The sequence below is a fragment of the Pithys albifrons genome, chromosome 6 (assembly GCF_047495875.1).
Source record: "Pithys albifrons albifrons isolate INPA30051 chromosome 6, PitAlb_v1, whole genome shotgun sequence".
NCBI lineage: Eukaryota > Metazoa > Chordata > Aves > Passeriformes > Thamnophilidae > Pithys > Pithys albifrons.
In genome coordinates, this window is record NC_092463.1 from 60,545,569 (window position 1) to 60,561,847 (window position 16,279).

Genomic DNA, 16,279 nt, shown 5'->3' on the forward strand with positions numbered 1-16,279 from the left:
GCATTTTGCTTGGATGTTTTGAGTGTTTATTGTTCCCAGGAGATGCCTTGATTATTTGTCTCGCTCCTGGTCTGTCACAACATTTTTAGTTTCACTCCGATTTCTTATGAGTTTGCACACAGCAAATCTTGTCATCTCATTTGCTTCACCAAACTTCATATGCAGCCCTGAGAAACGTTCCCATTTCGCTGAAGTACCTGCTCAGTGGCACAGTACAGATGGAGGGAGATGTAAGTTACCATAAAAATTGTGTTGTGGTGCTGGATTTGTTGATTTATTCAACAATAACAAAATGCAAAGCAATAGGCAAGTGACCCAGGCTGAATTCCCTTGAGCATCTCACTGACACAGACCTATCTTATTCCTCTATGTGTCTTCTGGAAACAGCAAAAATTAATTCTTCCAGTATCTTCATTCAGCTTCTTAATGTCTTAAATGTGTATTTAAATGCCCTGATCCCTGTTAATTAAGTAAATGGGGTTGTGGATGCTAAAAAAGTGGAGCTCTTTCATGGCAATAGCAAAATCCCAGTATAATTTGTATCTGACACCACTCTAAGGAACACAGAGTCTTTACCTTGCCCTCCTATAGCTTTGGATGTTCTGCCAACCCCTGGAGCTTGAGAATTCCTCTGCTGGCCCAGGTGCCACACAGCCCAGTTTCAAAGGCTTCCTGTCCATGGATGTGATCATGTGTGGCAGCACAGCACAGGCAGGGCAGTCTCAGCAATCCTGCCCTGTTGCTGACAGTGTTTTGTGGTTAAATAGATGGCTTCAGACTCTGGATTGCCTTTCAGAAGGGACAGAATGCAAGGCCATCAGGCTGTGCTCTCCTGTGCAGCAGAGGTCTCTGTACAGCTCTGGTGCTGCTGTCCCTTACTGTCCTTAAGCCCATTTGGTGTCTGCACAATTAGCAGGACTTTGGTCTCATCATGACTTGTCAGCTCCTGAGATCCTGACATGTCACCTGTGGTGCACAGGAGTGATACTCATTTTAACTAGACACTTACTTTCTTTCCAGTATGTGTTTTCATTTCAAGTTTTCTGTTTATATGACAACAGGGCATCCTTATTCTGGTACTATCCAGCAGCAGTAATTTGGTTTGCTATTAGTGACTGATTATGTACACCATAAGAGATTTATTTTCTTTTTGCTGTGCACTATTATTCATAGTGTAGAACACACCTAGTAATTTTACTGAGAGGTGTTTTTTGGGGAAAAAAAGAAAATAGCAATGAGAGTAGTGTACATAAAGTTTCAGAGCTGTTCAGAGAGCATCTTTTCCCCACAATTTGACTGGTTTTGTCGGTGTACATTAGACATGACCACTTGATTGCTGCTCAGTGAGACCATACTTTTTTTTTATTTTTTAAAGTCAAACCTTATTAAACTCTGTCTTTAAACAGAAATGACTTCTGTACTCTGCTGTTTGTTTGAGAACACTTGAAGTCTGAGATTTCAGGGCTTCTATTTTCACTTGAATGGAGATGAAGGTATTTCAAAAGCGGCTTTACTCTGCTGGAATTTTTATTAGTGAGGGAATACAGTATTTAAATACTTGTGCTGCTGCTGCTTTGTTTTAATTTTCTACCTGGTATCATTAGGCAGTTTTTCAGCTTTGCACATATGTAGTTGGAAAGAGTATCACAGAATGGGACAGGTTGGAAGGGCCCCCAGTGGCTCACCTGATCCCAGCTCCCTGCTCAGGCAGGGCCATCCCAGAGCATGTGGCACAGGGCACAGGGCACAGGGCTGCATCCAGGGGTTTGTGGAGATCTCCAGTGAGGAGACTCCACACCTCTCTAGGCAATCTGTTCAGTGCTGGGGCACTGCACAGGAAGGAAGCTCTGCCTCATATTCAGATCGAACTTCCCGTGCATCAGTTTGTACCTCTTGCCTCTTGTCCTACTGCTTGGAGCCCCCAAGCAGAGCCTGGTCCATGCTCTGGACACTCTCCCTTCAGCCCCTGATGGACATTGGTGAGGGCCCCTCTCAGGTGTCTCTGCTCAAGGCTGAACAGCCCCAGCTCCCCCAGCCTTTCCTTGTAACAGACTCTGCTCCCTCCATCACCTTGGTTCCCTCCTCTGGACCTGCTCCAGGAGCTCCACGTCTCTCTTGTCCTGAGGAGCCCCAGGCTGGACACAGCACTGCACATGTGCCTCCCCAGGGCTGAGCAGAGGGGCAGGATCAGCTCCCTGACCTGCTGGCACTGCTGTTCCTGGTGCAGCCCAGGGTCCCATGTGCCTTCTTGGCCACAGGGGCACTGCTGCTCATGGACACTTGTCATCCACTGGGAGCCCCAGGGCCTTCTCCTCAGAGCTGCTCTCCAGCAGGGCAGATGAATGTCTTCAAAATAAACATGAATGCCTTTGGAATGGCCAGAATTGTTGTATCTGAGATATCCATCTCTACAGCACACACAGGTACCTCATTCTTGGCTTGAGGGATTTGCTTTGGTGTTTAACTGTCGCTTAGAATTATGCTGAGCTCACACTTGTTTCCAGTGAGATATATGAAGACATGAGGGAATATACTGCTGAGGGTTATGTTTTGGATGAGTTTGTGCTTGTTTCAAAGAGCACACACTTTGTGGAGCTCGTTTGCTTTGTTCTTTTAAGAGGACTCTTGCAGACTCAAAGAGCATGTTTTCAGAAACTATTTTTAGAAGATTTTAGTGAAACCTCTCCAAGCTCCAGTAAGTGCATCAGAGGGCAGGATGGGAGGGGGTTAAGTTTATGTTTAATAAAGTTGACAGCTCATCACCTGCGAGAGCTGCTGTTACCACATTGCAGGAAGTCTCGGTGTGAGGATACTGAGAACAGAAACAGGAGAAACAGTTTTCAAAAATGCCTCCTCACTGCTTTCCAAGAGCGAGTCCCAGCAAGCAGCTGGAAAAGCTAACCATTAAATGGATCATACCTGCTTCCATGTCACAACTGATCTAGGGAAGAATTTCCACAGATCTGGTGAGGTAACTGTGCCTTTGTCTGTTCCAATCACTGCCTGAGCCTTTCTGTTTGTGGGATGTGTGCCAGGATCTGCACAGGGACCCGAGTGCTGTGTGGCTGGGGGGTGCCCACAGTCACTCTGCCCAGCTGGGGAACCTGCCTCTGGTTTGCCTGCAATTTAGTCAGGCAATACTGCAGTTATGTTTCTCCATCCTAAAATGTTTCAACACAGAGCAAAATCAAATACTTTGGACAGGACTGATTAAATGGAACATTTAATCTGGACTTAGGAAGGAGGCAAACCTCTGACAAGCCAAAGGCTGAATTTCATTTTGCAGGAAATTTTTTGTTACTGGAATTTTGTTTGGTTGGTTTTGTTTTGTTTTGTTTGTTTTTTATTAGTAGTAATTTCATAGCTATAAAAAGTCTTGTAATCATTGTGCACTTTAGGATGAGTGGCTGGGATGCTTTTTCAGCATAATCATGAAATGTATGTAAGAATACACATGGCATGCACGTGATCAAGTCTGTTAAGAGCAGTCAGAGCTGAATTTGTTGTTACTCAGGGAAACAGGATCTTAGGAACAAGCAGAAGTGTGTGCTACAACAACAAAAATAAATGCCAGTTCCCCACACAGCATTTATGGGCATGAAGCAGTTTAGTCATGGTACCAGGGAACTGATACATCTGTTAAGAGAAATGCGTTTTATGCACCATAAAATTAAATGTTGCATTGCCAAGAAATATAGCAAGTGTTCCTGTAGTGAGTTTTTGCAAACTAAACATTGTAACGTGATATCCTAAGAAGGTGGTGCTGGAACTCTGTTGTGAAATCATACTCCATTAGGAGCACTCACTGTAGCTGATGGAAGGATTACAGCTGTCTTTTATGGTGCTTTATTTTTCCTGCATTGAAACTGTGCTGTGCAGCGTTAGCATAGCAGGCTAAAGCAAAAGACAGATATTTCATATTTATGCTGAACCATATAATCCTAAATGAATCCAAAGTGCTAAAAAAGTCTACACAGCATATGTGCCCTGGTGCTGCTGGAGCACCATTATCAGGCTGGGAAGCAACAAACTCTGTCTGGAGTGTTTTGTGTGTGTCGGGAAAGGAGCTTCTGGCCAGACACACCAGGCTATCAGTGCTGCAGTTCTGAGGAGTTCCAACACCTTCAACATGGAGTCCTGAAGGTTGGAAAAGACCTCAGATTCCTCCAGACCAACTGAAATCAACGCTGCCCAGTCCATCCCTAAACCATGGCCCCAAGTGTGGGAGAACGCGAGTCCTGTGAAACCTGGAGCCAATACCATTGCAGGGGCATCTATGACAATGACAATAAAGTGAAGAAATCAGGACCAGAAGCCCTTAATTCCAAGACTGCTGTTATAGAAGTTTAGTTTAGGTGGTGTTTATTGTACAGTTTTTGGTTATAAAAGCTCTGTTTACCCCCACCCCCTCCTTTTTTCCCCTCATAGCCTTTCCCTGGTTTGTCCTCCATGTTTTCTTCTTCCCCCTCAGACCATTTTCCCGCCTTCACCCTGAACGCTGGCCCCTCATTGGTCAGTTTTCCCACCTCTGGTACCCATTGGCTGCCCCATTGCCCTGGTTACGCTCTCCACCCAGTCCTGTCCCAGTTCTGGAACCTTCTCCTCAGAGCCCTATACAAATCCAAGTTCCCCTCAGGAAATTGCTTTTTGTGCCCTCATCGCTGTCACGTGTGGAGTGTGTGTTGGGCAGTGGCGGCCAGTTGGCACCCAAGGGACACGGGAACGGACCCAGCAGGAATCCAACAGGCCTGAGACACTTTGGGCTGGAAACAAAGGGCTGCTTTATTCCTCTCAGGTTCCTGCTGGGCTGGGACACAAAGGGACAGCACAGGCCTTTATATTGTTAGAAGGGGCGGAGCTTGTAACCAGGGGCAGAACTAGTAACTAGGGGCAGAACTAGTAACTAGGGGAGGAACAAACCTTGTGAGGAAAAGGAGGGAGGAGATGGGGAAGAACATTCCATTAAGGCTAAAGAAGAGGGGGAATGGGAGAAGCCACAACACAAAACATGGGGGTACAACATCTTCTGATAAAGGGCAAAACAATCTAGAAGGGTAAACGAAGGGAACATCTTGGAACTGGGAAATAAACTGGGGTACAAACTGGGGTGCATAACATTGGATCATGGCATAAGAAACAACACTAGGAGCATATATACCAGTGAACCTTCAATTGATCTCCCTCTGGGTGCAGGGCAAGGCCCTCTCCTGATCTCTTGGGCTCTGCAATCTGATGTTCATGTTTGCCACCAAACCTGCCCCAACACCCAAGTGCCACATCTACATGTCTTTTAGGTCCCTGCAGGGATGGGGCCTCCACCCCTGCCCTGGGCAGCCTGTGCCAGTGCTTGACAACCCTTTTGGTGAGGAAATTTTTCCCAATATGTCCAATCTAAATGCCAATCAAACCAGTTGTAGAGATTTTTCATTCCTTTGGTGTCTTAAAGCACAAGCCTTTGTGCTGGGGCCTATACAGTGAAGTACAGAGTGCACTGATGCAGAATCACTGAAGTCAGATTTGTGACCAAGGGAACACTGCTCTGTAAAAAGCCACCAAGGATCTGTATCTCATTTCCCTTTACCATTCCCCAATACGATACTACTCAGTTCTCTGCAGTAAAAATAGAGACAGGGAACAGGTGGCAGAAACTCAAGTCAACACTGTGAATGTTTTCTAGGTATTCGCTAAAATATTTGCATGATTACATGTGTATGTAAAGACACAAGTCAGTAGCATGGATCTCATAAATAGTGACAGTGATGTACTCCTTGGAGTCTTGTAGCTCGAAGAATTTAGAGGGTAAATTCTCAGGCACTGTGTAAATTGGTATAGATTTACTAATTGACACTGGGAGAGAGGGTGGCCCCTTGGGTTTCTAAAATGCTCTTGGCTCATTCAAAGATTATACACACACAAAGATGATATTTGCTTTTCTGCTCTTACTTGTTAAACTCGTTCTTTATTGAATTATATTTCTGCAGTTAACTCTGTCCTGTAGAAGTGCATGGCAGGTTCAGACTCTTAATGCATCTTCTTCACTGGGGGGTTGTAAGGCTTAATTGTTCATAATGTATAAGAGCTTGAGATGAAAGGATTTATTTAAAAGCAAGGTATTATGAGGATTATAAAGCTGATGGTGATGTGTATCACACCTGCTGTCACACCAGCTTGAGAAAAGCAATCTCTGCCTTTAGACTGAAATGTCTCTGCAACAGTGAGAACAATATCACTTTTCAGTGCTTTTTTTTTCCTCCCCTATTGAAAAATCTGGTGTCTCTTTCAGTAATAAAATTATTGACATTTATTATCTTTTCTTATGTATAAAACTAATTTGGTGAGATTGTTAGCTAAATCCAGGTATTGAGATAAACATGTTTTTGCCACGGGGAAAATGAAAATAATTGCTAAAAAGATACTTTTATTTGATTTTAGTGTATTTTTTTACAATAATCTGCTACTGTGGTAATATTTTAGCTACTGAAAAACTTTCTGATTTAAAGCGCAGAGAAGAGCTGAGATTAATTGTCTCCAATTATTTGTTCTCTTTTGGACCATGAACTGTAAAGGTCAGAAGAAGTGCAGGGGTGCAGAAGTTACCCACATCTACCCAAGAGAAGTCAGTATTTAGGGTGCTATGTTTTTGCACTGTGGTTGAACTTCTTTCCCCCCCCTTTGTTTTCTTGGTTACTCTCTCTGTGTTTTATATAAACTCGACCTGAATGAGACATCGTGCCCTGGGGGGGGCATTGCTCGTGGCATCCAGGGCTTTTCACCTCTTTATTGCCACCTTGGCAGCATCCTTGGTGAGTTCAAACCTTTATCTGTTAGAGCCTGCAAGGTAAGGTACATTCTGTAAATGGAGATTAACTGGGAGTTCTGTTCCTTAATGGGGAAGTGTCTGTGTCTTACAAGGCATCTTTCCTGATCAGGAGTGAGGGCTGGCTGGGTGTTGTGGGGAGCTCTGAAGGCTTCACCTACTGAGGTCCTTCCTGTTGAGTCAGCAGAGGGCTGGGATCTCTGGAACTGTCAGTTCCCATCCTTCTGGTGTTGCTCACTAGAATGCAATCAGGTGCTTGAAAAAGGGATTTTATTTGGAGTGGAGTGAGGTTTAAAATGTGGTGAAAAAGCCCCATAGAAGAGGTTTTCAGAGATCCCACTGTAGCTGTTACTTGCAGCAGAATATTAAGACAGTGAGAGAGAACACCTGAATTTTAGTGTGCATTTTTAAAAAGACACAGCTCAAGGTCTCTTCATGTCTTTGTAAATTACTTGTCTTTACACATCCTTGATCCAGACCCGAAAAACCCACTGCCATTTTATTTCCCATTTTCATCTTCTCCCTCCCAGTAATGTCACCTTCAGACAGATAAATGCTATCAATAACTCCTTGATTGACTCTAGCATATTTTGGGCAGCTATCAAGACAAGCATTTGTTTGCAGTTTCAGTTGTTAGGTTTGCAGTAGGGCACAAACAAGCTTAAGAAAAAGGTTGCTGAATGTAAGACTTTAGAGGCTGTGATTGCACCCAAGCAACATCCTTGCTTCCTGCTGTGACTGAAAATGCTTTCTTAAAGTCTCTACCATTTCAAAAGATAGTGTTCCTCATATAGAGAATTACCATAAAATAATGTTTTATTAACATTTTAGGCATTTCTTTACAGCTTAATTGAACAGTCTGGTGTTTCTCAGAATGCTCAGTTACTGGAAGGTGCTTGGGGAGATTTTCATTTAGCAATATAGAGTAAATCTCTCACATTGAGACTGTTTCTCCCTGGTAAACAGGCTTGGGGTTTGTTGGTGAAGGTTCCTGTCAGTGCTACTGGGCAAGGCAGGAACAGTGAATTAGCAGCCTGTCTATCTGTCCTTAGGGGTAACCCAGCCAGTCTGATGCTGAATGTGTCTGCAGAGCGTGTTTGTGTGAACTGGAACACAAGGGTGGGAGATCTGCAAAATGCACTTTGCTAGAAAGCTGCTTTTATCTGCTCTGAATATTCCATGTATTGAGGCCACACAGACCTTGCACTGCATGTGCTGTTACTGAATTCAGTGTGAGATTTGAATCAAGGCTTTCTTTCTAAAGTTGTGATAATAGATCAGACAAGGGAAAATGCTTCTTTTGTGCTTCTGGAACATGCTTCTTTATCCTTACATTAAGATTGATTAAGCATAACTGATTTCTAAAGAAACTGTGTTATGTTAGTAAATATAAATTATTCCATCCCCATTTATTTAAACAACTAAGGAATGCAACAAGCACACTGATTTGAGGCAAAGGAAAACTCCAGTAGTATCATGTTGTTCTCACAGTAAATTACAGTTTGGCTTTAGAGTTTTACCTGTTGACTTGAAGTTTGAAAGAGAATGTTCAGTGGGTTTGGGGAAGACATTTCTGCCCTGTTTTGTCATGTTTGTTATTGGGTTACTAAAGAGACACCTGCAGTTGGCTTAAAATGGGGCACTAAAAATATTGAAGAGTCTCACCTTGAGGAAGCAGAGCAGTAAAATGGCAACAAGAATATTTGTTTAGCACAGAATCATCTGGGGATGTGAGAGATGCTTTCAAAAGTGTAATATATCACAGGGCAAATTTTATTATATTACTTTTGTCTTTTACTGCTTCTATTGATCTTTTTCAAATACTTTGGGGAAAATTGTCACGTATCTGTGCTCAGAGCCATAAAATAAGGTTGACATCCATAAGAGTTTCGTATGTACCATTTCACCAGTAGAGCAGAGTGGGCACATTCTGCCCCTTCAATGTGCTTTCTGAATTAATTCATTAAATACAGCTTGTTTGTTCATTAGGAAAGATTTTAGGTAAAAATGTATTGATCAAGGTGGATAACTTGCACATTCAAAAGTAAGTTCCATTATTGGGGTAGTACAAAGGAAATTATAAGTATTTATCACGGTGATTCATTGTACTAATTTTAAGGAGTTTAGGTTTCATTTTTCAAAACAAATCTGCAGCCAAACAGCACTTGAGCCCACCCTGAAAGCCCCAAGATGGATGACCTGCTGCTTGCCTACAAATGGCCACAGCTTGGCTACACATCAGTCAAGCAAAACATCAGGCACCCAGAGAATTCAACATCAGAGAACAGCAGGAAAAGGGCCCAGTGCTGAGATCTCAAAACCTTCTGAGAGATGTGCCCAGCCTTCCAAACTCACCTACATCTTAATTCTGCAAGTGTTGTGTGACACAGTACTGGGTGCTTGAAAAGATTCCCTGCTGCATCAGCTAACCAGCCTAGTGACAAACTCTAAAATGGTAGTTCATCACTGTGATAAATATTATAGAGCATGCAAATGCATACATGGACACTCCAATACCTCTGACATAGTTCCTTCCTGATGTATTTGTGTATAATCCCGCTGAGGGACTTTGGTATTTTGCCCCTATTTCCATCTTTACTCTCACTGTGTGTTGCCTGCTGAATTTGAAAGACTCCCTTCATGCTTCTCTGGGTGCTTTGAAAAACCCCCATCTCCAAACCCTAATTCCAAGTTCACTGACCTTTGTTCCGACTGAGCTCTAATACACGTACACACTTTGTACAGCCAGCATTTGGGATTCTGACTGCACTAGGCAGCAATTATGCTAATTGGGTTTGCAAAGTAACTCTTCTAAGTGAAATTTCTAGGAAATTAATGTAGAAATGAAAACTTTTCAATCAGCTGATGGAAGACCAGAGTTGTCTGGGCTCTTCCTGGGCTGAATAATCCTCGTACACATCACACATAAAAGCAGAAGCATAAACTAGGTTGGAAGCCACTCCCCAGAGTGGGAACTGCCCAGCTAAGGGTTTGTCTGCCCTGACTGACAAACTGACCCACACTCCCCTTCCTGCTCCAACACGTGGGATGAACATTTTCCAGGACAGTTCTTTCGCCCCAAGTTCATCCCTGCCAGATTTGTCCTTCTCTGCCTCCAGCCAGCTATGAAAGGACTCCAGTGGCATTTGGCAGACGTGTGTGCGAAATAAGTTGCACCCTGTACCCAGAGGATGCAGTTCACTGAACCAAAAAGAGTTTTGTACTTTTATAGATGATAGTGTCACACTTGAGCACAGAGAAAAAGAACAGAACCTCTGCTGCTCCCTGATTGTGGTTGTGTGTTTGCTCTTAACTTCCTCAGCTCTCCTGTGAACCCACCCCAGAAACTGGGATCATCCAATTACTCTGGTATTTGGCTCACATAGCTGGATTGTTATCAACTGTGCCCTTGTGCATACTTGTCTGAGTAAATTCAATCAGCTAATGAAAGTGTGGTCTTTCCATCAATTGATTATCAAATTGCTTGTACAGTTACACCAGCCCATATCTCTTCCAAAGCTGCATATTTTTGTTTACCCAGGCAGTCTGTGCCTGACCCCTTCCTTGCCTTTCCTGAATGTCCCTGGTTTTCATTTTTCATTTCACAGGCATTTAGTATATCAAGAAATAATATTTTATATAAATACCTGATTTATTTGGAGGGTGATCTTTGTATCTCTTCATAGTCAAGTAATACTCCTTTAAATTTGTAGGGTGATCACTTGGTTTTATTTATTTATTTATTTTACTCAACTTTTTTCTTTGTTAAAGTATAAATATTTTCTGGTAACTACAGGATTGCACTTGGAAGTGCGAAGTGTTTGAGGCAGTCCCTGCTTTCCTGTGGTGGCACAGAGAGACCGTGTGCTGTGCCAGCACACACAGACTGGGACAAGGCAGCCTGTGCATGGCCAGGAGGGGGGCATTTTCCTGCTGCTCTTGGTGGGACTCCACAGTGACACTCCCCTGTCCCTCCAACATCATCACAAAATAACATATTCAACACACTTAACCATTTGGGCTGTTTCTGTTCCCCGCAGATTCATCATCAAAGAGGATGTGCATCCAAAATAAAATTCCTCCTCTGCCAAGAAACTGTGTCTGCTTAGGGAAGGTCTTTATCCAATAAAGGCTTTTATTTTGGTGGAGAAACCGGTTGGCATCACAGAGGTCTGTTCACCTTGGCAGAAGCCTCCTGAAATCAATAGATTCTGTTTCCTTTCCACACAGAATGCTTAATAAGCCTCTTAACAATGGAAGTGCACCTGTGTAGACTTTACCCTCCCTCAATCTGCCTGATAAAGCCTTTGTGGTAAATTCAGTAACCACTGTCCTTTTCAACAAGGCCGGCAGCCTGCAAATAATTCCAGAGCCTTACGGGAACACATTAGCAATGTTCCATCTAGCCATGATTTATCTGTCTTGTGTTAACCTCTTTTGAGTAGAAGCGAGTCTGCAGTCAAGGTTCATAACTGTGCTACTGGTGGATCCCCCTCCAGACAGATTTTTGATTTTGAGGGGTCTGAACCACCATGGAAATCCATATCCCAGAGCCCGTAAGACATAACAAAGCACAAGCAGCTTCAGAAGAGCCTGGGCACTCCAGCTGAGTTCTGTTCAATTGCTGAGCTCTCCCTGGGTTGGGTTCTCTTGTCCATAAGGCACAGGTGCAGAAGGATGTAAAGCTTTTCCTTAATTATTCCTCTGCTAATGGTCTAAAGGAAAAATCTCACTGTTGGAAATGAATGAATTTTGATAAAATGTTCTAAAAGGCTTCAGCCAGAGGCAGGACTATTAAAGAAGAGTTCAAATAAGTGAAGTTTGGCAGAATTGCTAGCAATTGAAACTGTCTTCCTATTATTAGAGATACTGAGCATTCTTAACATTTAAAGCAGTGCTGTCAGTACTGCATTGTGATACTGTGAACCATTTTTCTATCAGTTAGGGAAAGTTGCCTTTAGAGAAATATTCTGATTTTGTAACTATGTTCTCAGATTTGTGGGTTTGACACTCCCATTTCCTACAAGCCCACAATGCAGGAATGGGAGGGTTTGTGGAAGAACCATCTGGGGAACAGCAGGACAATGCTGGAAATCCTCCTTGAGGGTTTCTTTTCTTGCATGAAAATATAAGAAGGAATCACATCCCCAAAATGCACCAAAGCCTGAGCAATAAAGACAAACATAGTCTGTATTACAGAGGAGTTTTCATCATCTACAGAAATGGAAAAGGAGAGTAGAATTCTTTCCCTCTGCAGGCCTTGCTCAGCTTTTTCCCGAGCTTCATCCTGCAGCATCTGGTGCCTGGGTGAGTCTTGGACAGTACAGAGTCCCTTCTAATAGCACCCTCAGGGTGTCCCTGTACCAATATTGTTGTGGTGACATTCCAAAATGCTGAGCAGGTGCTGGCACATCTGGCTGTGCTCACAGGAGGTGTGTGTGGATATGGCTGTGTAGGAAGGAGGAGAAAGGCGGGGTCTGGCCCATGGCAGGCAGCCCAGTGCCTGTCCCGGGTGACACTGGCACACCTGGCTGTGCCTGTGCATGGAGCCCTGCCTGCTGCACTGGCACAGCATGAGCCTGATGGGAGAATCTGTTACATGGCCAGCCCTGTCTCATTAGCCTTTCTCTGTCAGAAATTTTAGAAGAGAACAGAAGGAAGCTCCACCTCACTCTGCTGCCCTACTAATAGGATTTATTGTAAGAAGCAGACATTTCCCATGAGTAAGTTGGTTCTAATAACTTTCAGTGGCCATGCATGATTGCTGGAGACAATAAACACCATCTTTTTTGTGCCCTTTATGAATTTTTTTAAGAGCCCCATGCAGTTCTTTCCCAGTACAATGTGATGTATATTGAGGATAAACTATTCACTTTTTTTTTGCCGTTAACTTTTTTCCCCCTTTATGTCTTCTCTGCCACAAATTGGAGTTCTTTTATGTTTGCAGAAATGTATTACTACTTCACAGAGGTCTCTGTTTACACTCAATTTCAAATGAGAAAAAATGCAGATGTAGAATTTAACTTGCACTTTCTCTGAGAATGCTGAAAGTAGAGATGAGCAAACTTTCAAGATCTCTGGAATGAATCTTTTGAGTCTCATCACTTTTTTTTATGTATTTTAGAGCTGTATTTCATACTTTCAGCTTTCTGCACAGTTATAATTTCCTACAAATATTTATACACAAAAAAATCACAAAATACTACTCTTAAACCATATTTCTCTTCTTCCTATGCAGTAGAAATTGGCTGGTTTCAAAAGAGAGGCATTTTAGAAGATCCCCATATGGAGTGTGTGCATTGATGAGCAGAGGTGTTACTGGGCAAGAGCTGTGCTTTCTGCACACCACTCCAGTCACAGAAGTGCTCAGGATGTTGTGCCACTGTCTGCTCTAAACCACTACCACTGCAGCATCTTCTCTCCATGCCATCCACCTTAAAGCAGCATGGCATGCTATGAATTAAATATTTACAGTGAGGCAGATGTGTCTATCAGTTCAGTCAAGAGATATGATGATGGGCTTTTTTTTTTTCCTCTCAGTGGTTAACAGTTGCAAAAGATTCTTTTTATCACCTAGTACTTTATTCACTTTAATTTTTTTTTAGTGCACTGGAAAATAAATCTTCAACATTTCTTCTGTTATCTAGCACTTTAAGCCTTTTCCTAGCATTTGTAACATCTCTTTGTCAACTCTCCATCTGTGATTTTAGCTTGCAGGAAACACTTTGCAGATCTGTTATTAGCTTAGATGCAGAGAGCTGCTGCTTAAATATTAATTGTAACTTCCCTTGTCAGTGCCGTCAGACTGGTGGGTCACCTGTGGAGGGAGGGGGGAGTGTGCTGGGCAGGGCCTGCTCTGAGCTGTGGCAAAGGTGATACCCACCTTACCACCAAATAGATGTGTCCTCATTTCCTTTCCAAGCCACTTGCACAAACACAACAAAAAGAAAGAAAATTAACCTGCGTAACTGCACACTTGGTGGGCTTCCTCTCAACTGGAACTAAGAGGAACATCACACAGTGCTCACAAGAAAAGATGAGACCCGTCAGTTGTTTCAAATCCTAATTATTGGTCAAATACTTCTAAAGAACTTGGGTACTGCTCTGTCAAGAATCTCACCTCAGTGGAGCCATTATCCTGGGGTTGAGCCTTTCTCTGTTTCCAGTCGTGACTCTCATCATGTTTAATTTCTTGATTCCACAAAATGTCCTTTACACTTAAAAATTAAAATTTGAAAAGCAAAATGTTGTGTGTTTGCAGACATTTCAGTGAAGTTTATTTGATGGAAGTGAGGAACAAAGTGATTAACACCATCTCAGCAGCCTGTTTTCTGTGGGTTACCAGAGCATTGTAATTCTATTACTCATTTGGTATAACTGAGAGCAGAGCAGCCCCATTAAAATCATACATTGTATTTCTCCCTCTCTTCTTCTTCCACATGGTTACTAATCTTTCCTTGGTGAGGGGATTTGCTACAGTGTAATCTGAGAGTTTTCCTCTTGTCACTTGAGTTATTTCTCTTTGTGTTTTGCAGATGGACCGAATTTTAATATGTTGGATTCTGCTGATTCCTTAGATTTTAGATGTTGTTCTTATCATCCTGCAAATACTTAATATTTTTTAAATGACGTTTTACCCACATATTCCTTTTATTTTGCAGCATTCTGTGAAGAAGGATGCAGGTATGGTGGGACTTGTGTAGCCCCGAACAAATGTGTCTGCCCTTCTGGATTCACAGGAAGTCATTGTGAGAAAGGTAAAGCTTTTCTGAAAAACACCTTCTTCAGTAATGAGAAATATGATACACTAAAGCAGTAATTACTTTCCGTTCATTCATTCTGCTTGGTATTTTCTCTCGATTGAAGAAATGACTGTTCCATTTCTGCCTTTTCCAACTGAAAGTTAGTCTTGTTTAAAACTTTCCATGTTTAATTTTATCAGGGCTGTATCTGCTTTTGCTTCCAGGGGACATTTTTTGCTAATTAGAAGGCACATCAAATGAAAAATATTTACTCCATCTGTTTCCTGGGGTGCAAGCTCAAGGTTTCCTTCTGCTTTTTCTGAATCTGTTGTGCAAATCAGACCAGAATCTGGTGCTTTCTTTTCACTTCAAGTTACTGAATTCTTAAGGTCTGGTTTGTTTCCAAGTCACTGAGGCCACTGGTTTTTACAGAATCACAGCCTGTTCCAAGGAATCTCACTAGTCATGATTAGATTCTGCCTTTCCCAGACCTTTCTGTTTCCAGTTTGCTGCTGAAAGCCTCGGAGTTCCCCCTTTCTCTTGGCTTCACAAAAAGCTGGTTCCTTGGCTACCTTAAATGACTCTTACTTGATTCTTTGTATAGCAGATTGGGGGTTTATTTTAGTTGGCATTTATCGGGGATATTTGTCACTTTGCTAACTCATCGATGGGGGTTTTTCACTCTGCATGTTTGTTACACTGTTTGCACACTCGCGTTTCCTGCTGGATGTGAAGTGGACTTTATTGCAGGTTGCATGACACAGTATGGATGTGATTATAACTGATGAATCTTTTTAGGAAGGAAAAAAAGAAAAAAAACAAAAAAATTATTCCTCAAGTTATCTCAACTGGAACCACTTGTAACCCAGAGATTGTGCAGTAATTTGTGTGTTTATTAAAGTCACTTAAGCCCAGTTGTCAACAAATCTGCTTTAAGAAGCTCCTGAAAACTGCTACATCTTTTTATGAATGTATCAAATCGCTGCAAACTAAAGCTCATAGTTTCTAGTTGTCAGCATTGTTTGTGATTATTTAAAAGTGAACTAGGACGTTCATATTTTCGTATCATCTAGAATAAATTTGAGTACTTTTTTTTTTTGCCTATGGCCTTTGGGTTATTTGTTTTAAATAGAAAAACACTCCTGCCATTTGCCATGTTTTAAATAGAAAAATCTCCTGCCATTCAGCAGTGAGCACTGGCAACATAATGGGGATGCAATACCAGACATGCCTGCTTTTGTTTCTTTCACCCAAGAATCTTAGAACATTCTTTTTTCTTACAGCTCTAAAGGGACTTTCATAACTAGAGCACAGAGTCTTTAAAATGTTGAAGTGATGGTTTAAAATTGATAAATGGAGGACATAACCATTTTTGACTCGTGTGTTTTTCATGCCTTTTGTATTGTTTTGATCTAAAATATGAGTTAGCACACCAAGGAAAGGAAGCATGGCAGGCATGGTACTCTCATTATATCAAGCAATTTAGAGGTAGATGTCAGAAGGAGATAGCTGCTGTGAATAAAATCTATACAGCTTGAACCAGAAGTCAGTTTATTTTTTGCTTTGAAGATGTATAGGATTTACCAGTGTGCTACAAATCAAGGTAATGATGGTAACATTGAGGAACCTGACAGCCAAGCTGGTCAGAGAACGAGCAGGGTTTTCTCTGTGAGAATCTGTCACGTTTTAGTTGTGCTGGAGAGTTTGAAAACTTCAGCAG

At 42.2% G+C, this 16,279-nt stretch overlaps 1 protein-coding gene across 2 annotated transcripts in view; it reads left to right on the plus strand.

The window, feature by feature from the left end:
- The window catches only part of NELL1 (neural EGFL like 1), a 282,113-nt gene that overhangs the window by 203,137 nt on the left and 62,697 nt on the right, over positions 1–16,279 (plus strand). For both annotated transcript variants that reach the window (XM_071559105.1, XM_071559104.1), the window contains exon 15: positions 14,479–14,574. In XM_071559105.1, the coding sequence (XP_071415206.1) occupies positions 14,479–14,574 (96 nt within the window). The remainder of the gene's footprint in view (positions 1–14,478; positions 14,575–16,279) is intronic.